This window comes from Dendrobates tinctorius, unplaced genomic scaffold (genome assembly GCF_039654945.1).
Source record: "Dendrobates tinctorius isolate UK_male_01 unplaced genomic scaffold, ASM3965494v1 ptg000162l, whole genome shotgun sequence".
Taxonomy (NCBI): domain Eukaryota; kingdom Metazoa; phylum Chordata; class Amphibia; order Anura; family Dendrobatidae; genus Dendrobates; species Dendrobates tinctorius.
In genome coordinates, this window is record NW_027361829.1 from 8437377 (window position 1) to 8462835 (window position 25459).

A 25459-nucleotide genomic window follows, 5' to 3' on the forward strand; every position below is an offset into this window, starting at 1 on the left:
GAAGTGTTATCAGTCGCACTGTTTTGTACAGCCATGAGGCCATTAATAAGTAGTTTTGTCATTTCCCTAGAACTTACTTCCCAGGTGCGGCGACCATCACGATGCAGCCAGTGCTGTGAACCAGTGCTGTGATGCAACCAGCTGTGAACCCGAAAACGCAGTGTGGGACCCATATTTAGTCATTGCCAACTGACTCCCAGCAAAATATTGTTAAGCAGCAGTGTTTGATGACCCCATAAGGAGCCGCATGTGTTGTGTTTCCCATCTGCTGCAATGCATAGACGCCAAGTGCCAGGGTTCACACCTGCAGCCGGATGAGCAGCGATCCTGGGCCGGGCTTGTGATGACTCGCAGCGGCAGGTCCCAGTCCTGGCAGGACATGGGCGCAGTGCCACCTCCAGGAACCGGCTGCCGGTGACGTAACACACTGCGGCGGCTTCCTGTCACTCGGGTGACAGCCCTGTGGGCGTGTCCGTCCATGACATTGCCAGTCCCGGGGCACGCCGCTGTATACGGTACGGTCCATTCCAGGGAAGAGAACTCATCGGAGCAGGAAGCACAGGTGAGGGGAGCTGCGCGAGAGGCGCCGGGTGAGGGGGAGCTGTGCGAGAGGCGCCGGGTGAGGGGGAGCTACGCGAGAGGCGCCGGGTGAGGGGGAGGTGCGCGAGAGGCGCCGGGTGAGGGGGAGCTGTGCGAGAGGCGCCGGGTGAGGGGGAGCTACGCGAGAGGCGCCGGGTGAGGGGGAGGTGCGCGAGAGGCGCCGGGTGAGGGGGGTGAGGGGGAGGTGCGCGAGAGGCGCCGGGTGAGGGGGAGGTGCGCGAGAGGCGCCGGGTGAGGGGGAGCTACGCGAGAGGCGCCGGGTGAGGGGGAGCTACGCGAGAGGCGCCGGGTGAGGGGGAGCTACGCGAGAGGCGCCGGGTGAGGGGGAGCTACGCGAGAGGCGCCGGGTGAGGGGGAGCTACGCGAGAGGCGCCGGGTGAGGGGGAGGTGCGCGAGAGGCGCCGGGTGAGGGGGAGGTGCGCGAGAGGCGCCGGGTGAGGGGGGTGAGGGGGAGGTGCGCGAGAGGCGCCGGGTGAGGGGGAGGTGCGCGAGAGGCGCCGGGTGAGGGGGAGCTACGCGAGAGGCGCCGGGTGAGGGGGAGCTACGCGAGAGGCGCCGGGTGAGGGGGAGCTACGCGAGAGGCGCCGGGTGAGGGGGAGCTACGCGAGAGGCGCCGGGTGAGGGGGAGCTACGCGAGAGGCGCCGGGTGAGGGGGAGCTGTGCGAGAGGCGCCGGGTGAGGGGGAGCTACGCGAGAGGCGCCGGGTGAGGGGGAGGTGCGCGAGAGGCGCCGGGTGAGGGGGAGCTACGCGAGAGGCGCCGGGTGAGGGGGAGCTACGCGAGAGGCGCCGGGTGAGGGGGAGCTGCGCGAGAGGCGCGGGGTGAGGGGGAGGTGCGCGTGAGGCGCGGGGTGAGGGGGAGGTGCGCGTGAGGCGCCGGGTGAGGGGGAGGTGCGCGAGAGGCGCCGGGTGAGGGGGGGGTGCGCGAGAGGCGCCGGGTGAGGGGGAGGTGCGCGAGAGGCGCCGGGTGAGGGGGAGGTGCGCGTGAGGCGCCGGGTGAGTGGGAGCTACGCGAGAGGCGCGGGGTGAGGGGGAGGTGCGCGAGAGGCGCCGGGTGAGTGGGAGCTGCGCGAGAGGCGCCGGGTGAGGGGGAGGTGCGCGTGAGGCGCCGGGTGAGGGGGAGGTGCGCGAGAGGCGCCGGGTGAGGGGGAGGTGCGCGAGAGGCGCCGGGTGAGGGGGAGGTGCGCGAGAGGCGTCGGGTGAGGGGGAGCTGCGCGAGAGGCGTCGGGTGAGGGGGAGGTGCGCGAGAGGCGTCGGGTGAGTGGGAGGTGCGCGAGAGGCGCCGGGGGAGCTGCGCGAGAGGCGTCGGGTGAGGGGGAGGTGCGCGAGAGGCGCCGGGTGAGGGGGAGGTGCGCGAGAGGCGCACTGTCATACCAATGACCCGCACAGTGCAGTGGCGGCTCCCGGGGAGGCTCCGTGCTTAGCAGCAGGTTTCTATCTGTACTTTCGTATCCGCTATCAGACTATTCACATGGGCAGACTATAGGTGCGGCACGTCCTCGTTCCATCTCTAAGTTTATGGAATGTGTTTAATCTGTATTTTATGTGTATTGCATCCATTTCTGTAAGTGACTGTCTTAGGCTAAGTTCACTTTAGCGTTCGGGGCTCTGTGGACGGCTGGGTACTTCCTCCCTGAAGCTCCGCCCACTTCTGCACGCATCCTGCGTACGCATGTTTAACATTGGGTGCGCAGGACATGCGATGTGTGTGGATGCATCGTTTTGACGAGCCCGCCAACTGCACAGGGGCACAACTTGCGTTTCTGTGCGGTCGGCAGGCTCGTCAAAACGACCCATCCGCATACATCGCATGTCCTGCGCACCCAATGTTAAACATGCGTACGCAGGATGCGTGCAGAAGTGGGCGGAGCTTCAGGGAGGAAGTACCCAGCCGTCCACAGAGCCCCGAACGCTAAAGTGAACTTAGCCTAAGGAGCTGTTCACATCTGCATTCACCATGTGAGTTAGGCCGGGGTCAGACTTGCGAGTGCAATGCAAGAAACTCGCGCATCAATACGCTGCACTGCCGTCAGCACTCAGAAATACATGCAGCCGCACACTCCAGTCCCGAGTGCCAGCGGCAATGCCGGGTATTGACGCGAGTTTCTCGCATTGCACTCGCAAGTCTGACCCCGGCCTTAGGGCCCTTTCACATTGCTTTTAGGGTAATCGTCAGTGGTTCCATCAGGGCGTCCATCCAAACCCCATGCAAAATGGGGTCTGGACGTATGCGCCGATAGGGCCATAGACCGTGTTCCCTGTCGCACATCATTTTCGTCTGAGTGTCCGCCTCCAGTTCATGGCCATTCACAACCAATGATGTTCACTCTGCCAGCACCATTACACGTCAGGGTTCAGCCGTATGCCCCGACGAGGCCACCGAGCGCGTCCCCAAGCGCATTGTGACAGCACCCTAATACCAACTGCGCCTGACAGACCACATTGACTTATAATGGGGTGCGAGAAGCTCCACCATAAGGGTATGTGCATACAACGTCCTTTTTCAGACGTATTCCACCTGGAACCTGCCTGAAATAGAGCGAAAAAAAAAATGAATATATGATCAGACATGTAAAAATGACACTGCTGTACATATGTTCTGCTGTTTGTAATTGTGTATTGCCGCTATAAATAAGTAGCAAACTTCGTGAAAACCAAAATTTGTATCAGTCTCACATCTGTAACTTTAGAGAACCATCGTTTAGCCTAATATGCATTATTCATTTCTCCTTCCAGATTTCAATATGGCACCAGTTACGGTAAGCAAAGAGGGCCAACATGAGGCGTCACAGTCGGGGTAAGTGCTCCGGGACTGCGTGCAATCACCATATACTCTGCAGGTAAAGTGATGTGGCATGCTAATCACCGACGGGTGTGCTCAGCGCTCTCTGCTGTAATCAGCAGTCCTTTCTAATGTGTGCGCAGCATCATGGATTCTAAGCAGAAGACGGCTTTCAGGACTGTCACTATACTGGCACACACATCTCTGGAAAGCAAGCTGTAGAGATGGCTGCCAGGAATGGATGATGGGATTACTGACAGGGCTGTGGAGTCGGAGTCGTGGAGTCGGAGTCGGTGCTCATTTTGGTGGAGTTGGAGTCGGTATAAAATGGACCGACTCCGACTCCTAAAATATATAATAAATTGGGTACAGTAATTCAATGCAGGATGTGCTGAATATTTTTTCATAGGAGTTTGGGAAAGTTATGAAATGTCCTATAAATGGCTGTTCTATTCCTGATCTAAGGCTATATTCACACACAGCGTTTTTCCTGTGTTTTTTGAGGATACGTTTTTCAGCTGCAAAAGTTGATCATCTTTTTAAAAAACTGCATCACCTGAAAGGTTTTTGAGCTCATAGATAATGTTTTCAATAGCAAAAGCAGACTAGAAATCTGCTCTATCTATATATCCATTTATCCATATCTGTCTATCCATATCGTATCTGTACCAAAAAGAATGAAAACCGGGTAGTACACCAATATATATTCTGTTCTATCTAAATATCTTGATTATTGGATCATAAAAATGATTAAATGTCTGAGGTTCACATTGTACTACAATACATTTTTCACTTAAATATAAGCAATATGTGTGGGAGTCGGAGTCGGAGTCGGTGTAAGGGAAATTGAGGAGTCGGAGTCGCAGGTTTGGCTTACCGACTCCACAGCCCTGATTACTGACACTAGTGGCAATACAAACAATACATGCTGTGAAGTAATGATATGAGCTGGAAATCAAGAGCAAGGCATATGTGTGTCAGCCTGGAAATGCATTCGGGCCAGTACTACACGCCAACAGTGCACTTCTTGGTGAATTTACTTAGCTTGATTTTTCAACACCGGCTCATCAGATTCCTATAAAACATGGATCCTCTTTATTGTTGTACTAAAACCTATACAGCCGTAATAACAGTTTTCCATCTTGGCAGGTTCCCGTTAGAGAGCCCCTGTAATTAGGATTTCCATATAAAAGCCATTGCTTTCTTTTTCTCTGGTCTTTTGAAGGGAACCTGTCGCCATGTATAAACAGTTTCTTCAGCAGACTACAGCCTGTTAGGGTGAGTGCACACGTTGAGGATTCTGCTGCGGAATTCTCCACGTGGACTTTGCAAAATCCGCAGGTCAAAAGACCTACGGTTTATCTGCGGATTAGCTTGTGGTTTTCCCCTGCAGTTTGACACCTGGACAATGGAGAAGGTGTGAAACCGCTGCGGTATCCGCACAAAGAAGTGACATGCTGCGGATTTGAAACCACAGAAAATCCGTGCGGAAAAATCTGCAGCATGTGCACAGCGTTTTGTTTTCCATTGAAAATAAAGGTACTGTACACCGCAGCAAAAACTGCTGCGGATCCGCAGGGCCAAATCCGCAGCAGAATCCGCAACATGTGCACACACCTTTCTAGAGCGGGGAGCTGAGCAGATTAATGTATAGGTTTATGAGAAAAGGTTCCGTATAACTTGGGTTTCCATCATTTCCACCTCTGCCCTTTCTGGGATTATCGGCCCATTGTGCGGTGCCATCAGTGATTGGCACTTATTCAAATAAAGCTGTCAGGCGCCGATCGCACCACATGCCGGCCGATAATCCCAGAAAGAGCGGAGGTGGAAATGATTAAAGCACGGGTTATACTGAATCTTTTCCCCATATATCATTCTGCTCTGTAACATGGCGCCTGCAGATTGGGGGCTTTTTCATGGGTTCACTTCTATACATTTCTAACAAACCCACTATACTCTGTAGGCAATGCCGTATGGCTCACAAAATTCTACCGTTTTCCAACGCTGCATTGTAATGTGCATTGTATGAATGATGCAGGTGGCATCTTCTACTTCATCCACACAGGCGGCAAAGCATTATATGCATGCGCATCAATCCTAAATGGAGGGGCAGCATTACAAAGCAGAGAGGGGGCTCTAAGCATGATCTGCAATCCCCCAGTAGAATGTAGTGCTAAGGTATACAGGGGCTGCCCGAGGGTATAGTGTGCTTGTTAGAGATGTATTATAAGGCTGAAGGACGTGGTGCCTATGGCTTTTATAGGTGAAACCTAATGACAGGTTCCTGTAGGATTCTATCATGCTTGCTCTTAGCAGCTCTGTATCATTACTGTAATTTGTAGATCCTCATAGGAATTTTGGGTGTTTGAACTGGATCTATTGTCCACAATTACATTACCTGCAAGGCTACATTCACACATCCGTAGGACACATTGTAGCACTATGACCCATAGACTTTCAGTGATCCATACACACATCAGTTTTTAAAAACAGGTCCATGTTTCCAGACCGTGAGGCTCAGAGCATGTCTTATTCTCATCTATTTTCCAGATGAGACTTGGCTATTAAAGCCTATGGAGATACGTGAGACACAGATGAAATTGGGAAAAAATACTTGTACGTCAGGTTTTCTTCCTAGTTTCATCCATTTTTAACTGATCTTTGTTAAACATTGTTAAAAGTCAATGGACAAAAAAAGTTCAGCCTGTATACCCCAGTCAGTGAAAAAGAGAGTGATGCAACTAGGAAGAAAAAAAAAAGTTATTTTTTTGAGATGGTAAAAGTTGCCCTTCTACTGGATGTGAACCTTGCCAATGAATCAGGAAGTTGATGGAATTGTAAATAATTCAGTGAGATACTAAAGATTCATTCAGTCCTTCCTCTCTAATTGATGATGGTGATTAAGTTGCCAATGAAAACCCTTCACTCCGATTCACATTTTGGGAAGAAATGCTATAAAAGGGTAGATATGCTGCAGAGAGGGTTGATGTTCTGCACACGCATGGTAACAATAGACCTAAATTGAAATCTTTAGAGAGGTCATCCAGAGCTGGAAGGACTATATACAGAGAAATCATTAACTGACATTCATGAGATCCCATAAATTGCAGAGGACCCGGTAGATACCGGAATTTTCCGTTCCTTTGTCCAGTCACAACTTGCATGTTTTCCCCCAGAAACAGGTGACTACAGCAGGTCACATAATTGTACACATTGTTGGTAGCATATTAAGGCTCATTTCATAGTATGTGCTTGCGAACACCAGAAATGCTCTGAATATACTTGTTTTACAGACACCGTTGCCAATCACTGACAGCCATCACACATGGAATTCCAATGCAAAAAAAACATAGACTATGCTGCATGTTTTTTTTTTACTGAATACAACTGTATGGAATAGTACGTGAAACTGTTAGGGGCTGGCGGAACGCACCACATAATAAAGATGGTATAAGATATATGGTGCGTTCGCAGCCCGGGGTCCACCGTGCAGAGGTGACAAACTGCAGCTAAGCAATGAGGAATGAAATATAGCAGGAGGTAGCCGGACACCGGTGGGTAACCACTGACCCGGGGCGTGCAGGGACAGACTCCGTTACTTCACGGAGTCTGCACCAGCCGGCGTATAAGCGTGACCTGTTAACGTCACAGATCACCGTTATGTGAACTACCGCTCAGAGCGGGTACAATGCCTGCCCTGGTGGACACCACTAGCCAGCATAAGAACCGTGCTGGTAAGCGCACGTAACAGCGCACGGCACCGCTCTGGCAGACACTGCGGTAGCAGCGGTATGTGAGGCCTGTACGGGTCGTCGCCCCAAGGCGCTACAGGACGGTGAGCTGACTACACTGCGTCGCTAAGCAGTGCTAAGGTTCTGACTCGGCCATGCAAACCTTTTATAGCAGCGTCCTTCCGGGGCCTTCCTGATGGTCCAATCCGAGCTGGAGCAGGACCTGAACATGTGACCTCCGATCTCCAATGGGAGATCGTCCCATGGGCATGCTCAGTGGACTGAAAGGAGGACTTAGTCCCTGGAATCATTCGCTGCTGGCCAGCATGTGTTGCTATAGCTGGACCAGAGGTGGCAGCAGCAACCAAACCCACAATGCTGGTGTGGGCAGAGCCCCGGGATCAACGAGTCTGCTGAGCAGGCTCTACTGCGGCCGGAGAGGAATGGGAGACCGCCGAAGGCATTGCTCGGGATTCCTGCCGTGCAGCGCCAGGAACCCGACGCCTAACAGAAACTCCGCCATACACTTCCAAACAGAGGCTGTCCAGTGATCATGGGTCTATGAATTTTCCAGCTCATATAATTAATGGAAATAAAAGACACTAAAGTTGGGCTCACACATAAAGGCTGTGTTGTGGCTTTACACCCCTTATTTCCTGCGGTTTCTGGTAACAACTCTGTTGCTGGGTGTCCCGGGACCAGGGGCTCTTTCCCTGTTCCTAATGCTGGGGGGCGCACTAGCTCGCCCTGTTCGCCAGATTACTTCTGATGGTGAAGATGCCGGGCCCACATACCTTGCCTTAGCTCCTGAATCCGCCCTCAGTCTGTACCCTTCACCCCCAATGGAAGAGGGGAGTAGCAGGATACCATAATACACCAACCAGACTAACAAGGTAATACGAACAGGGGTAATGAAAAATACCAAACATACAAATATACCCACACATATAACAGAAGAATGCATCAGGGGAGTGGAGGATGGGGGTAAACCAAAGTAGGAGAAGAAAGTGAATTATCACACACTCAAAACTTATGCATACAAAAATGCCCAGTACTCTATGAAAGAACATATGCGGTAACCATAATAAATCAACCGCCATTATAAATAATATTCCACTCCATAAATGCAAACAACAAGAGAAATGAGGAGTAATGGATTCAAATAGTAATTAGAAAAATACAAAATTTATTAATTTATACATGCACAGTAGAGTAATGAGTCAGAACTCAATTTTACTCAAATTGACATAAAACCAGACGCAAACAGGGCAGACCTGAACAGGGAAGACACAAATAACAACCCGTGCTCACGGTATATCAGCACTGAAGCTTAAGTACATGCAGAGGTAACCATAACCGTATGCAGAGATTCCAAAAGTCAGAGAAAACAGGATACCCTGCATGGGTAGACTAAAGTGCTAGGTAGTAATGGGGATAAGCTAAAGAACCTACCAAAGTGACCCCAACACTAGAGTGTATGAATATAAAGTAGGGGCAGGTTGCTTACCAAAGTGCACGGGTAACCAGGTCCAGGACGGCGACCCCTGACGCGCGTTTCGCACCTACTGCGGGCGCTTTCTCAAGGGAGTGCTGATATACCGTGAGCACGGGTTGTTATTTGTCTTCCCTGTTCAGGTCTGCCATGTTTGCATCTGGTTTTATGTCAATTTGAGTAAAATTGAGTTCTGACTTATTACTCTACTGTGCATGTATAAATTAATAAATTTTGTATTTTTCTAATTACTATTTGAATCCATTACTCCTCATTTCTCTTGTTTACACTCAAAACTTAAGCAGCAGTGACAGATAAATCCACCAAAAGCCTTCTCCTAAACGAAAAACAGCCTCTAGCCATGCAGCATAAGCTAGCTCTGACAATGCGTGCTAGCCAGGACCCAGTTTATATAGTAGATGGGAGTGACTAACAATATACAGCTGACATAACAAATGTAGAAAAGCTTCCAGGAGCTCTCAACTGAGTAGATTAACACTTGCACTGCTAAAAGAAATTTATACCGCATAATAAGAAGGTGAAGTGCTTCTAATCAGTGGCAGGAGTAGGAGAATTCAGACGCTGTGGTCTTCTGGCTCCTCTTTCCTTGAAAGATCACTTGAAGTGGTTATCCGGGACATTTTTTTTTTTTTTTTTTTTTTTTATACTATAGGACTAAAAACAGCTCAGAGCAGTCATAGACCGCTCCTGCACCGATTTTGTGGCTTCTGCTGACGTCACGTCGACAAAGCAGCTAATTGTCTTCTGTTCTGCTCTGTCAATGGGGTGTGACGACCGATACCGTGCTGATTGACATCCAGCTCCCTGCTGCCTAACTGCGGGAAGCCAGCTGTCGACCATCATGGCGTTGGTAGTCAGGACTGTCTGATACTGTAGTGCAGAAAAGGACATTCGGCTGTCCAAGACCGCTGTGAACCAATGCCACGTAGAACAGGCAGGTTAGCAACTACCTACTAATAAGTTCTTAGTCCCATTGTAAAAACTAAAATAGGCCAAGAAATCCCCTTTAATCTTGCATGCTAAAAGCTGATTCACCTGCAAGACCGCGTGATCGATCGTAATGGCCGAACGGTTTTACAAGTAAAACTGCTGAAATCATGCCAGATTAAGCTATTGTGCAGTAAACCGTAGAAAGACCAGAGCGGCACAGGCCTGCTGTGGTTTAAAACTGCAGCATGACCGCGGCATGTGAATGCAGCCTAATAAACAAAGACAAGCCAAAAAACTGATAAGAAACAAGTACAGATTAATGGATTCGACATTCAGCACCTTCACCAATCGGCTCATTTCTGCTGCATCTCTAGTAAAATGAAGATAAACTGAAGTACTTGGCAGCAGCCACAAAACCATGTACAGCGCTGCGGTATTCTGATTCATACACTCTTTACATGTGGCCACTGCAAGAGCAGATATCTGCTGATCAGAGAGGGTGCTGGGTGTTGGACCACTACCAATCTCATTTTTCATAAGTCTGAAACATGAAAGTCAGAAAAGGCAAGTCCCTAAAGGAGTTAAACATGTTGTTCTTTAGCTCAAAGGCTCCCAGAACACTATTGAAGGTTATTACATCATTTATGGATTCCAGATCATCAGATAATTTATGGATTCCAGATCCTGGTTGGATGCATCAGAAAAACAGCTTGGAAAATCATATTCCCTTGGTGGGTGAGGAATACATCCAGCAGAACCTTGGTCCACATGTCAGAGATATAATGTGATCAATTTACTTTTTACAGTCATGCAGACATTGAAGAATACTCAATGTCTTAGAAGCAACCAAGAAAACCTAATTGTCATTTTATTTTCTACATTTATCCAATGGAAAATGGGTTGTTGGTGCCAAACTCCTCTACAGGAAATGGGCTACGGCATTGAATTCTGAAGTTTTTATTGTACTTCTTGACTGTAAATGTTAAGTGTGGGAATTTTCAGAACTTGCTTTTCCTGTGAAACTATTTCCCAGCCATACAAGTCAAAGGTCGGCAGCTTGTTGTTTTCTTTTCCTGAAAGAAATGTTTCTCACTTGCCCCAGTAGACTACTTATTTTACAGTTTAAGGGCTCACACTCATCTGCTTTTATAAAATCGGCCCAATGTTGTTCCTGTAAGGTCAGACGAGTGTCATGCGAATACAATGCTATTTTTCCCACCTAGCATCCGTATGACATCCTTATGGCATGCATAAGCAATCCGTTTTTACCATCAGTTTTAACATACAGTAATTCTGTCATTTCAAGCTAGTTTACTAAATAATAAAACAATCTTAATTACAACTATAAATTTAATTAAGATATATAATCAGTGCAGTGCAGCTTGCTGTACATGCATTTTTAGCTCATAACGAAGTGCGTAAAAGGGGGAAAAAAAGCTTCTCAGGCTATTAATGTCAGCTCACAGCTGTCTACTTAGCCTTTACTGGTTATTAACATGGAGGAACAACCAAAAAAAAATGATCGGGGGTCCCCATATAATTAATAACCAGCAAAGACTAGGCAAACAGCTGCGCCCTCATCCGCCCTACCTCACCCTACCCCATTTACATTTTTTTTATAATTAAAAACATATTAAACAACTTCCAAACGTTGGAAAATCATCACTGCTATAGGTCTACTTATGTGTGAAATAAAAAGAACAAGATGCTTTGTATTTTCCATCAATATTTTAATAACAGTACGGTATATAAAAAAAATAACAATTACATAGACATATTAATTTCATATGCCAAAACATCAGTAATATGAAAAAACTAAATAAAGAAAATTACAAATTATAATAAGATGGGTAACTCAAATCAGGGCCAGGATTGTGTGTGGGAAAAGGTGGGGGAGCAGCAACAGGAGGGGAGACATCGGGAGGTAAGTAAGGGAAGGGGAGTAAAGGGTGGGAAGACCCCATGGTCTGGAGTGTTGGGTAGAAAAGGGTTGTCCTGTGTTTCAGGTAGCTTCTATGGCTGTGGTGAGATGCACCAGAAATCCTAATTTCTATATCTGCCTCGGTTATTGTCCTCTGGGTTTTGCCCCACATTCCAACCACCCAAAGGTGTTTGTGACAGGAAACATGGTGTTGAGGGGGTTATTGGGTGCCAAGATTGTTGGACTGAAGAAGGTGATAGTGGATGGGACCGGAGGAGGTGTAGCTGGCTTCCGGGTGGCTGACACTGAAGAAGGTGTTACTGGCTTCTGGGTAGCTGGCACTGCAGGAGGTGGGTGCTGGGAGGCTGGCACTGGAGATGGAGGGTGTCATGCAGGTGGCTCGGCTGAGTGGCCTTCTTTATGGTCCTATGGCCGTTTTTTGTTATAATAATAATAGTAATCTTTATTTTTATATAGCGCTAACATATTCCACAGCGCTTTACAGTTTGCACACATTATCATCACTGTCCCCGATGGGGCTCACAATCTTTGTTTTCTTGAGAAAGCTTCCACCTTTCTAGGGGTTCGAAAACCGGCATTAGACAAATTGGAGGTTTTGCGGCATTCAAAATGATTTGTATGGCAGTCCTGGTCCTTAGCCTCAAACAAAAGGGGACATGGTGGAAATAGCAGACCAGACTATGACAGAAATCCTTATTCCTGTCCTCACTCACAGCAACTTTCATGTCTTTACCAGCATTGATGGTAGGTAGCTGGATGAGGGGTAGCTGGTTGGAGGTATCGATAGTCTACTTTATGGTGATGGTCTTCGCTAGCGCAACTTTTTCGAGTCCCCCAGCTCCGGCCTTCAGTTCCGATTCCTCCCTGGCCTCCAGCACCTCCAAGTTGGAGGTAGTTCCCTTTTTGCCTTTGCAGAATCGCTAAGGTGGCGGATGACAGAGAAAAAAATGTTTTGAATGCAAAATCATAATAAAAACATTACAAACAACAAAATGTAAAAGGAAGCTACTTGTGGTCGAAGATATATCACTCGGGCCAAAAATTGTAGCCAGTCATAATAGAGGTATGGCCTTTTACAGGGCCACACTGCTGCTCTTGCTCCAATGTTGTCTCTCAAGGTAGAACTGGTCCCGGAAATTCCTCTATTGCCTTCTCCTCACCCATTGACTTGCATTGGCGAGTCTCGTCCGATATACGCGGCCACTTGCAGCATGCTATGATTTTTTTGAGTCTGATCTGAGCTGAAAAACAAAATCACATACAATATGAGCACTCAATCGTGTCCACTTTAAAGGCAGGTGAGTATGAGCCCTAGAGTGGTTCAACGAGACAGTAGTTCTGTTTGATGGAATTGTGAAAGTTTTAGCGGCAGCTGATAAGCTGAAGTGCTCACGTGATATTTAGAGCGTCACTAAATCTCTGGGGGACAAGGTGCTTGGACCCGATAAGCAGTATGAGTACAGGAGGTACGTATCTGGTGGTATATGTGAAGACTCGCCTACAAAGAACTCTCAATGCAAGTTTCTCAACTGTTTTTTGACCTGAAATAAAAAACCTAAAAAATTAACTATTGGATAGGCACTACTCTTCTGGTCTCAGTGCCAGACACCTGACTTATGCTGCCAATTGGCATCCATTGATCAGTTGTAGTCTTTACTTTTTCTGTACTTTACCGTTGGAAGCGGTAAGTATACAGTATAGTAGTAAATGAATTGGCTGTATTATAAGACTCCTCTTAGTTATGTCCTATTTTTACACTCGTTTTTGGTAAGGCAGGGATAGAACACATAATAATTAGGTCACCATTTGGCACAATTTGTGCAATAAATCTGCTCAGTAAATCTTCGCCTTTTGTGTATTAAATTTTAAGATCTGTACTTGTTGTATTGAACATGTGTTCAACCTACAAAAAACAGGAATTGGTGAAGAAGCATTCATAACCAAATCATGGGCCTGTGTAAGCATGCCTGCAAAGGGGAAAGACATTCGTTCCTTGGCTGATTGGATGATTTATGTAGGAATAAAAATCATTGTCAGTTGCACCTCGTACATGAAATTAGGAGATGCTCTGCCAGATCAATGCTATTACCGATTGTTTTGTCCTCTTATAGTTTGTATCAGGGTGTAAATACCAGGCCACAAATGGCACCGATTGATGTGGACGTTTCATTCTACATGTATGGCTCATGAAGAGTGTCAGCTCTTGGCGCCATACATGTACATGTATGGACACTGTTTTTTTCAACAAGTGATGATATAATGAATAGTTATGAACATATAATGGTAATAACCCTTTATTAACATCAGTTATTATTTCTGTTTTGTTTTTGTAGAGAGAGAGGGCACATTCACCTTCCCAATCCTCACCTATCGAAAATGAAAGAAGACATATTGTACCACTTTGATCTCGGAACGAACACACATGATTTTCCAGCTTTGTTTGGTGATGTTAAGGTAAGTAAATAAGTAAATCAACAATTGTCTATTTTAAAGGTATGTTCTGGAATCACAATGTTGGCATATAGGAGGCATCAATGAGGATCTAAAGTTGCCAACCGTCAGCTGTTTGTCCGAATCCTGTGACCTCTTCATTGTTTACATTGTGCTTTCCACCTACCTACCATACCTGTAGCTGATGGCTGTGACAACCTTGTCCTTTTCAAATGAATCAACTGTATTTTTCTGTTTTCAGTTTGTATGTGTTGGAGGCAGCCCATGGAGGATGAAAGCATTTGCTCAGTACATTACTGGAGAACTGAAACTGGGAAATCCAGAAGAAGATATTGCCAACATATGTGCGGGAACTGACCGATATGCCATGTACAAAGTAGGACCAGTATTAGCAATTAGTGTAAGTTATTTTAATCAGATTAATAAACATTCCATACAAATAAATTGAATATCTCCAAAATCTTTAGCTGTAATGATGGTGTAAACCAATGATTTGCCCAATTAAAACTATTGTAAGTCTTTGGATTTTCAAGAGTTGTAGAATACCACAATTTAAGGCCTCCCTCATAAGTCTGTTTGCAGTATCGTTTTTTTTTTCACGGATGCCATACAAACCAGTTATAACCTACTAGATTAAGGCCCGATGCTATCGCATCGAGAGGATAGTGACACACCTCTTGCCATGTTAACCCTCAATACACACACACCTCCTCAACACACACTCCTCTCACCTTTCACCATCTCCACTCACATCCACTCACTCTTTCACTCCACATACGACCCTTTCTCTCACTCCGTCTCTCATACTCACACTGTCATCGTCGCTGCTCCATGATCCCCGACATCTTCTTCCGCCGGCGCCATCCTGGATCCCGACATTGTCCACGCCGGCGACATGTTCTTGCGGCCATGCCATCTTGAGTATTCTGAAATCCTGCGAGTGGAGATAGTGAAAGGTGAGAGGAGTGTGTGTTGAGGAGTGGTGTGTTGAGGGTTAACATGGCAAGAGGTGTGCTGTGACGTCACCAGTTACAACTGGACGGAAGTTGTTACAACCCGGAAGCTGCTTAGCGCATTTATTATAGTAGATTAAGGCCCGATGCTATCGCATCGAGAGGATAGTGACACACCTCTTGCCATGTTAACCCTCAATACACACACACCTCCTCATCACACCACACCGCCTCAACACACACTCCTCTCACCTTTCACCATCTCCACTCACGTCCATTCACTCTTTCACTCCACATACGACCCTTTCTCTCACTCCGTCTCTCATACTCACACCGTCATGGTCGCTGCTCCACGATCCCCGACATCATCTTCCGCCGGCGCCATCCTGGATCCCGACATTGTCCACGCCGGCGACATGTTCTTGCGGCCATGCCATCTTGAGTATTCTGAAATCCTGCGAGTGGACATTAGTGGCTCACCATTGTCATTTTGAAACACGACTGCTACTTCACTGACAGTGGGATTATTGTAGCGTCGAGGGTCTTGAGTACGATCTTGTTTAATAGCCATAGTGATGTTTGGCATGACAGTTCCGTTTTGTAGAGATTTAATTTTTTCTTGTTCTTCCACATCACGTAACATTTGATAAGCTTCCACAAAAGGATTAATAGTTTGGATTTGAAGGGCAATGTTCATCAATGTAGGATGACATTTTTGATTTTCTTTACATCGTAAGCGTTGTTCGTTTGCGGTAGTGGTATCGAGAATGTAAAGTTGGGCAAATGCGTGTTGCTGGTCATCTGAGGGATGTAGTGTTTCAGTTCTATGATAGATCTGGCCATGTATGCGGAAACAGTATGGGCCATATCCAGGAGGTGGTGAAATATTTGCACCCATGGAAGCAAAAGCAAAGGAACTGTTAATACTTCGAATATTATCCATGAAATTTTTGCTAAATTCACTTTGCCCTTTTAGCAAACGTGTAAAGACATCAGGATATTGTAGTATGTGTACATGGACTTTACCCTTCTGACAGCAGAGCGTAAAGTTGTTATCAGAAGGTATCTCTGCTACAAAATGCAAAGCTTCGCAATGCTCACATACATGGGTCATGCCACCACAGCTGTGTTCGGTAATACTATTTTCATCATTAGTGAAAATGTGAGGTTGTAGTAGAAGTGCATGTCCAACCGATGGGGTGCGCCTAGTTTTGAGACCAATGTATATTTGTCTTGGTTGCACTTTCTGCGGGCTAACTGCAGCTTGTATGTGAAGAAACTGTGCGTTGGTATTGACTAATGGTGGTATTGATAGGGCAGAAACAGATTGCTGATTAGTTATGTCAGTGAACGGCATATGGGATGAAGTGTGGTAGTAACTTGTTCCACATGCTGATGTGGAAGCATCCTGTTGTGAGTCTACTAATAATGATGAGGAAGAAGCCGTCTGTTGGCGGTGATGGCGTGTAGAGGCTTCTTCAGCCAGTGTAATAGATTTAGAGTTAGGGGATTCGTGTGTGAGACGACGGCGTTTATAAGCCTTAATCTTGTCAAGTCGATGCTGTTTTTCCTCAGGAGTCTCATTAGCACGGCGTTGTTTTTGTCGTAGTGCTAAAGCTGCTTTCCTTTCACTGGCATTGGCATACTGTGCATCGGTATTGAATGGTGGTATTGATAGGGCAGAAACAGATTGCTGATTAGTTATGTCAGTGAACGGCATATGGGATGAAGTGTAGCAGTAAATTGTTCCACATGCTGATGTGGAAGCATCCTGTTGTGGGTCTAATAATAATGATGAGGAAGAGGCCGTCTGTTGTCGGCGGTGACGGCGTGCAGAGGCTTCTTCAGCCAATCTTATGGATTTAGAGTTAGGGGATTCGTGTGTGAGGCGACGGCGTTTATAAGCCTTAATCTTCTCAAGGCGATGGTGTTTTTCCTCAGGAGTCTCATTAGCACGGCGTTGTTTTTGTCGTAGTGCTAAAGCTGCTTTCCTTTCACTGGCATTGGCATACTTTTTGTTATGACTCATGTTGGCACAGGTAAAGGAGTCTATTTGGCAGTTATCTGGCAGTGAAGAAGGCGTCCTGGAGTATTGTAGAGTAAACAGATACTAATTGACCCTGTAATTGCCCAGCAGTAGTTATGAAGTGGTAGTGGCAAATTGGCCCTGTAGTTAGACACCGGCAGAGGAGCAAGGCAGCAGTAGTTATGGCGGTAGAGGCAAATTGATCCTGTAATTAGACACCGGCAGAGGAGCAAGGCAGCAGTAGTTATGGCGGTATAGGCAAATTGGCCCTGTAATTAGACACCGGCAGAGGAGCAAGGCAGCAGTAGTTATGGCGGTAGAGGCAAATTGGCCCTGTAATTAGACACCGGCAGAGGAGCAATGCAGCAGTAGTTATGGCGGTAGAGGCAAATTAGCCCTGTAATTAGACACCGGCAGAGGAGCAAGGCAGCAGTAGTTATGGCGGTAGAGGCAAATTGGCCTTGTAATTAGACACCGGCAGTAAACAGGCAGATGACCAAAGCAGCAGTAGTTATGGCGATAGAGGCAAATTGGTCCTGTAATTAGACACCGGCAGAGGACAAAGGCAGTAGTTATGGCGGTATAGGCAAATTGGCCCTGTAATTAGACACCGGCAGAGGAGCAAGGCAGCAGTAGTTATGGCGGTAGAGGCAAATTAGCCCTGTAATTAGACACCGGCAGAGTAGCAAGGTAGCAATAGTTATGGCGGTAGAGGCAAATTGGTCCAGTAATTAGACACCGGCAGTAAACAGGCATAGGACCAAGGCAGCAGTAGTTATGGTGGTACAGGCAATGCCAAGCGTCCGCACAGCAAGTCGGCGTGAGGTAAATGACGCAATTTCACGAATGCAAGATGGCGTCGGCGAAATCTCGCGAGATTTCGCCGACGTCGTTAACTCCTCTTGCCATGTTAACCCTCAACACACCACACCGCCTCAACACACACTCCTCTCACCTTTCACCTCCACTCATGTCCACTCACTCTTTCACTCCACATACGTTCCTTTCTCTCGCTCCGTTTCTCATACTCACACCGTCATCGTCGCTGCCCCGACATCTTCCTACGCCGCCGCGATCCAGGATCCAGACGTTCTCCAGGCCGCCGACATGTTCTTGCGGGACGCCATCTTGGATATCGTGAAGTCCCGCGATATTAAAGATGGCGTCGCCGCAACAACATGTCGCTGGCATGGGCGACATCGGGATCCAAAATGGCGTCGGCGTAATCTCGCGAGATTTCGCCGACGCCATCTTTTTGGATCCCGATGTCGGGAAGAGGAAGAGACTGCACTTTCCTACACACTGGGCCACCACAAGAAAAATATAAGCATGTGATATAATTTTTAACTTTGGCTCAATAGCCAACACATGCCATAGTATGACTATACAGTGGCATGTCTTAGGTAAATGAAAGGGAACACTGTCCCTATACAGCAGTGGCTTTGTTCAAACACAGCCTTAGGCCCCCTACACACGTCCATATAAAACTGGTACCAGAAAAAAACAGTACCGGTGTCATCAGTATTTTGAATCAGTGTTTTTCCGGTAAGGCAAAAAGAAATTACTTAGCTTCCCTTATATGCCACGTTCCAAATTATTATGCAAATCACATTTTTTTTCTGATTTTCCTAAATGGTTGATGCAAATGAGTCTGCATAATGATCAGCTCATCAACTGTTAGAGTAGAGTATAAATTAAATTTTATTGGACAAACCTCCCAATGATAACAGTATTTTTTCAAAACTAAAAAAATCAAAATGCACAGTCAACTATTATGCACAACAAAGTTTTCAAACATTTTGTAGGTTGTGAAGAATTGGAAATCATCATTTGTTGAATCTGCAGCATTAGGTCACATTTACCGAAATAAAAATCTTTTTCAATCACAAAGATCTTAACAGGCCACGTTACATATTAACATAGGACCCTTTCTTTAACATCACCTTCACAATTCTTGCATCCATTGAACTTGTGAGATTTTGGAGAGTTTCTGCTTGATTTTCTTTGCAGGATTTCAGAATAGCCTCACCAAACTAGTGTGATGTGAATTGCCTCCCAACCTCAGACCTTTTGCTCCAAAACTTCTCAATAGGGTTGAGGTCAGGGGAGGATGGTGGTCCCACATGAGTTTCTCTCATTGTATGCCCATAGCACGCAATGACTCGGTGGTATTCTTTGTAGCAGGAGATGGTGCATTTTCAGGCGTGAAGATGATTTGCTACTGATGGCAAAGTTCTTTTTATAGCATGGCAGAAATTGGTCACTCAAACTCTATATACTTTGCTGAGGTCATTTTCACAACTTCAGTCATCTTAAAGGGGCATACCAGCGCTCTGCCCATGATTCCAGCCCAAAACATGATTCTGCCACCTCCTTGCAACCTTGTTGGAAGATGATCATCCAGGGTAGCACAGCACTCGTAAGTAAACAAGACTGTTTTAAAATTTGTCTTCATGTATGTCTGTGCCCAATGCAATCGTTTCTGCTTGTAAGCACTGTTTACAGATGGACGAAAAGTAGGTTTATGCACAACAGCAAGCCTCTGCAGGATCCTACATCTTGAGGTTTGTGGGACTCCAGAGTCACCAGCAGCTTCAAATACCTGTTTGCTGCTTTGTAATGGTATTTTAGCAGCTGCTTTCTTAACCCCTTAAACCCCAAGGGTGGTTTGCACGTTAATGACCGGGCCATATTTTACAATTCTGACCACTGTCCCTTTATGAGGTAATAACTCTGAAACGCTTCCATGGATCCTGGTGATTCTGACATTGTTTTCTCGTGACATATTGTACTTCATGCTAGTGGTAAAATTTCATTCAAATAACTTGCGTTTATTTGTGAAAAAAACAGAAATTTGGCGAAAATTTTTAAAATTTCGCTATTTTCCAACTTTGAATTTTTATGCCCTTAAATCACAGCGATACGGCACACAAAACTTAATAAGAAACATTTCCCACATGTTTACTTTACATCAGCACAATTTTGGAACCAAAATTTTTTTGTTAGGAAGTTATCAGGGTTAAAAATTGACCAGCGATTTCTCATTTTTGCAACACCATTTTATTTTTACAAACCACACATCACACTTGAAGCCACTTTGAGGGGTCTATAGGATAGAAAATACCCAAAAGTGACACCATTCTAAAAACTGCACCCCTTAAGGTGCTCAAAACCACATTCAAAAAGTTTATTAACCCTTTAAATATGTCACAGGAATTTTTTGAATACTTAAAAAAAAAAATGAACATTTAACTTTTTTTTTTTTCACAAAAAAAAAATACTTCAGGTTCAAATTTTTTTATTTTACCAAGGGTAACAGGAGAAATTGGACTGTAAAATTTATTGTGCAATTTGTCCTGAGTACGCTGATACCTGATATGTGGGGAGGAACCACTGTTTCAGCGCATGGCTGAGCTCAGAAGGGAAGGAGCGCCGTTTAACTTTTTCAATGCAAAATTGGCTGGAATTCTGATCGGACGCCATGTCGCGTTTGGAGAGCCCCTGATGTACCTAAACAGTGGAAACCCCCCACAAGTGACCCCATTTTGGAAACTAGACACCCCCAAGGAACTTATCTAGATATGTGGTGAGAACTTTGAACCCACAAGGGCTTCACAGAAGTTTATAACGTACAGCGGTACAAATAAAATCATATTTTTTCCACAAAAATAATCTTTTCACCCCCAATTTTTATTTTCCCAAGGATAACAGGACCCTAAAAGTTATTGTGCAATTTGTCCTGAGTACGCTGATACCCCATATGTGGGGGTAAACCACTATTTGGGTGCATGGCAGAGCTCGGAAGGGAAGCAGTGCCATTTGACGTTTTTGGCTGGAATTGAGATCTGACACCATGTCTCGATTGGAAAACCCCTGATGTACCAAAACAGTGGAAACCCCCACAAACTACACCATTTTGGAAACTAGACCCCCCCAAGGAACTTATCTAGATGTGTGGTGAGAACTTTGAACCCCCCAGTGGTTCACAGAAGTTTGTACTGGCCCTTGTCATCAATGCGGCCAGTAAAAAACTGACATATCTTCGTGTGGTTTACATGGACATATAGTCTGTGTAAAAACACGGACACGTGCGGAGCAGCATCTATAATAATAAATGCCCTAACCAGCTTCCGGTTGTAACAACTTCCGTCCAGTTGTAACCGGTGACGTCACCACACACACGCACGTGTTAACCCTCAACACACCACACCGCCTCAACACACACTCCTCTCACCTTTCACCTCCACTCATGTCCACTCACTCTTTCACTCCACATACGTTCCTTTCTCTCACTCCGTTTCTCATACTCACACCGTCATCGTCGCTGCCCCGACATCTTCCTCTTTTATGGACATGGAGGTAATTGAAAAATAATAATTTTGCTTTGTCTTGTATTCAGTTTTATAGAAACAAGCTTTGTTTTAACACAGCACTTTATTTTCCAGCATGGCATGGGCATTCCATCTATTTCCATAATGCTCCATGAGCTGATCAAATTACTGTATCATTCCAAATGTACTGATGTCACGGTTATTCGTATTGGCACATCAGGAGGAATAGGTAAAATTATATTTCTAATTTTTCTAAAATGTCCACTTTCAGTGTTGGAAGATATGTAAGTTTAACAATGTGAAACAGATTAGCTCATCATAATGTGAAGGCAGTTTATGCAGTGAGAATTTACACATACCTATTTAAAACGGCAGGGTTAATTTTTGTCATCCCTCATACCCTAGGGTGTCAAAAAGTTGCAAATATAATTTGCACAATTTTGCAACTTTTTTGTATTTTATGTGAATTAGCAAAAAGGGGCAGTATACCCCAGAGCGACAAATTTGCTAAAAAATACACCAAAAAATTGGAAAGCATATGCCTACAAATAGATTTGGCGCATCTTACCCTAGCAGACTATAGTCTTTATATTGGTTTATTAGATGTCATTTTTTGATAACTTTCCCCCTAAGGCCTTTTCTGTCCTTAAAGTGAACTTGTCAGGTCCCTCGTGCCCCTAGATCAACCAGTAGTTGTATCTACATATCTAAATACCCTGCCTAACAATCCATTTATTATATTAAACACATAAATAGATCTTTAGAAAAAGTAGCCCATTTATGGTATGTAAATGAAGCATTTGACTAGTCTATGGGGCATTAGTGTCCCCAGACTAGTCTCTCCCTCACTACATTAAGCCTTTGAAGCAGGATGCAGAAGACGTCCGATCCTGTGCATTGCGCCTCTCTGAAGCTGACATGCATACACCTGGCTTCAGAGTCTCAATGTAGGGAGGGAAAGAAGCCGCATGCATGTGCAAGGTTTGCATAACGCTGGTGATTACACCGGCTCTTGCAAGTCATGTTATCACGGAGTCACTACTCACGGACAAAAGCCGTGGGACAGGGGAGTCAGGAGGTCAGATAGCAGATACCTGCAGGGCTTGTAGTACAGAGGGGTAAGTCAAAGGCGTGGTCATAAGACAGTCTGGGGTCAAATGCCTGAAGGGCACATCAAAACCAGGGAGTACAACAAATGGATAGTCAGAGGCCATGTCCGGTGCCAGATGCCTGAAGTCAGAGAGCGTCAAAAACAGAAGGGATAATCCATGAGAATTGTCACAACAGATCCAAGGTCATAAACAAGATCAGAAGTCAGAAACGGGGCTAAGCACACACACCTAGAATTGACAATCTGCTGCTCACTGCAAGCCAGCTGAATACCTAGCAAATTATCTGAGAATGGGAGGCACCTGGGGAAGTGCCCACAGATCAGACCAGATTGAGCAGCTGTCCCAGATTGAGCAGCAGGGCTGACAGCCCAGCGTGCCCCAGGACCAGATTGGATGACTGGATTGTCACAAAACTGCCTGTCCAGCACACTCCAGATTTCAATGGGCGGCTGAGCTGTTCCTAGACCACATTCAGTTATGAAACCGTGACAGGAAGCCTTACCTACATTTGTGTTAGTTGTGGGTTTTCTTTCAAAATGGCATCTTATTTGGTACTTATTTAGGCATTCATTTGCTAGTAATATTTTTTTCCTACAAACTGCCATTATTGTATTTCACTGTTAAACAAAACATTTGTTAAAGTTTATTTTTTGTGTTTTTCGATATCAAGAAGTACCTTCCTGGACCTTTTTATATTTGCAAGTTGTGGTATGGCACCTAACTCCTTTTAAAATGACAACTTTTTTGGAGAAACCTGATGTACCAGTTATGGGAAATCTAGGAAAGAAGCCATGTGTAAATCGGGCTGTAAGTACAAGGGGCGCCTGTCAGTGCATGGAGACTGCTTCTTCAAAGTGCATTGACATTCCCCCAATGCACGTTCAGCTTGAATTGCATATGAATTCTGCGCTAAATTCCTCATGATTGGTACATGGAATCTCCGCAAAAAAGGTATTCTTTTTATTGGTGGACAATTGCTGACATAATCATATCTCTACTTCCATATGTAAATATGTCCGGACAGGTATTTTTTATACCTTGTACTCTGTATGAAATGTTTGCATTTTGAATGCATTGGAGGACTGGATCTGCTCCAGCTGCAGCCTCTTGACGCTGAGTGCTGCCATTCAGCTTGCTGTCTACTATGATGGCCAGATGATAATCACTATCCGAGCTCTCCATTTAGGAACTTTTGGGTTCCTGTTTTTATGCCCTTTAGCCCATCCAAGTTAATGTTTTATATTTGTGAAACTATTTTGATTAAATGTTGAAACTTTCTTTACCTTGTGTAAGATCTGATGGTTTCCTTTGTGTTATATCTTGAGGTATTGATCCAGGATCTGTGGTGATTACAAGCCAGTCTGTGAATCCGTGCTTTAAGCCCGAGTTTGAGCAGATAGTCCTTGGAAAGACAGTGATTCGTAGTACCCATTTGAACAGTGAATTGGCACAACAACTGGCTCAATGCAGTAAAGAAATCAATGAGTTCAATACAGTTATTGGAAGCACAATGTGCACATTGGATTTCTATGAAGGTAAATTGTATTTTTATATATTCTTTCATCTATATATATAAAACTGTGTATGTACAGTATGTGTGTGTGTGTGTGTGTGTGTATATATCAAGCTATGCCCACTCCACATAGCAACCAATCACTAAGCATCTTTAATTTCACCAGAGCTGTTTAAAAGATGAAAGCTGAGCTGTGATTGGTTGCTATGAGCAACAGTTTTCCTTGTAGACAGCTGTGGTAACTGAGGCCTACTATTCTTACCATTTCTATGGTGTTATCGTCTTTCTGTAAAGCTGGAAATAACATAATTTATTACCTTGCTGACACAGACCACCCTATGACACAGACTGCAGGAGGAGCCCAGTATCACACAGCATAGGATTAGATACACAGCTCAGCAGACAGTAAGACCGGCGTCACACTAGAGAAAAATACGGACGAGTGAGAGACGTAAAAACCACGTATTGCCCATAGACCAATGTTTCTCTATGGGGCAGCTCTCATCAGCCATATATTTCTCGTCCTTAGTTTACGGGCCAAGACAATCGCAGCATGCGATTAAAAAACCAGACATTAATTAAAAATTCTTTTAATGAAATAAAGACACCAAGTTTTTGACCAGATTTATTCCTCCTGCTAATCCATAAATAATCCATGGACCTATATAAAAAAAAAAACAACAATATCCTTACCTCTCCGCTGGTCAGTCAGGTCCCCCACTGCAATCCATCAGGAGGGGTTAAGTGGTTTAGAACGGGACCGGTGCTAATACAACCAGCTCGCTGTAAACCACTGCCAGAATGAATTAGTTTATCTCTGCGCAGCTTCCCCGGCTGACTGGAGATGAACTAATGAGCGTCGGAAAGTTTTTGCATTTTTTCCCACACTCATCAGTTCACCTCAGGTCAGCCAGGCGTCTCTGCGCAACCTCACTGACATAGAGCGGCTTAGTATACATTGTTTGCAAAAAAAAGTATCAACCAAATACCCTGTTTTTTATCATCTTTTTACTAGCACTTGCTGTTTACTGTAACTTTTTTTACAACAGAGTATTTTTAGACGTTTGTTTTGCTGTGCTTTTCTGTGTTTTGTACCTAAAAGGGGTTGCTTGGTCTCGTGTGAAGTGTGCAGTCACGTGTGCTCACAGACTGCTGAATCTTTTCAGCATGTGAACCATACACTGTCTGGGTTCTCTGGTCTTGTGATAGCAAGTAGGCGATTTGCATACTTCTAGTCACATTCTGACTAGATACACTTGGCCTCTCTCAATTCACTTGTGTTGACCGAGGCCGAGCACGTCTAGACCGCATGTATGTACTAACCACACACATAACCTTGTAAAGGTTATACTCCCTCTGAAAATCACACCATTATTTATATTATTCACTTATATAGCACCATCATATTCCACAGCACTTCACAGACATAATCACTGTCCCCACTGGGACTCTCAATCTACATTCCCTGTCAGTATATTTTTGGAGTGTGGGGGAACCATGGGGAGAACATATATACTCCATGCATATGTAGTCTTTGAAGGAATTTGTACCAAGGACTCCCAATGCTGCAAAGCAAC

At 45.4% G+C, this 25459-nt stretch overlaps 1 protein-coding gene across 3 annotated transcripts in view; it reads left to right on the forward strand.

Annotated features, from left to right (window-relative positions):
* Nucleotides 1-347: 347 nt before the first annotated feature.
* The window catches only part of UPP1 (uridine phosphorylase 1), a 38186-nt gene continuing 13074 nt past the window's right edge, over nucleotides 348-25459 (forward strand). The window contains exons 1-6 of one of the 3 annotated variants that reach the window (XM_073549841.1): nucleotides 348-562; nucleotides 3335-3395; nucleotides 13830-13950; nucleotides 14189-14347; nucleotides 21372-21486; nucleotides 23695-23904. In XM_073549841.1, coding sequence (XP_073405942.1) covers nucleotides 3343-3395; nucleotides 13830-13950; nucleotides 14189-14347; nucleotides 21372-21486; nucleotides 23695-23904 — 658 coding nt within the window. In that variant the 5' untranslated portion in view covers nucleotides 348-562; nucleotides 3335-3342. Of the gene's footprint in view, nucleotides 563-1946; nucleotides 2029-2061; nucleotides 2085-3334; nucleotides 3396-13829; nucleotides 13951-14188; nucleotides 14348-21371; nucleotides 21487-23694; nucleotides 23905-25459 lie in introns of those variants that run through there. The other 2 variants (XM_073549843.1, XM_073549842.1) reach the window with 2 other exon arrangements.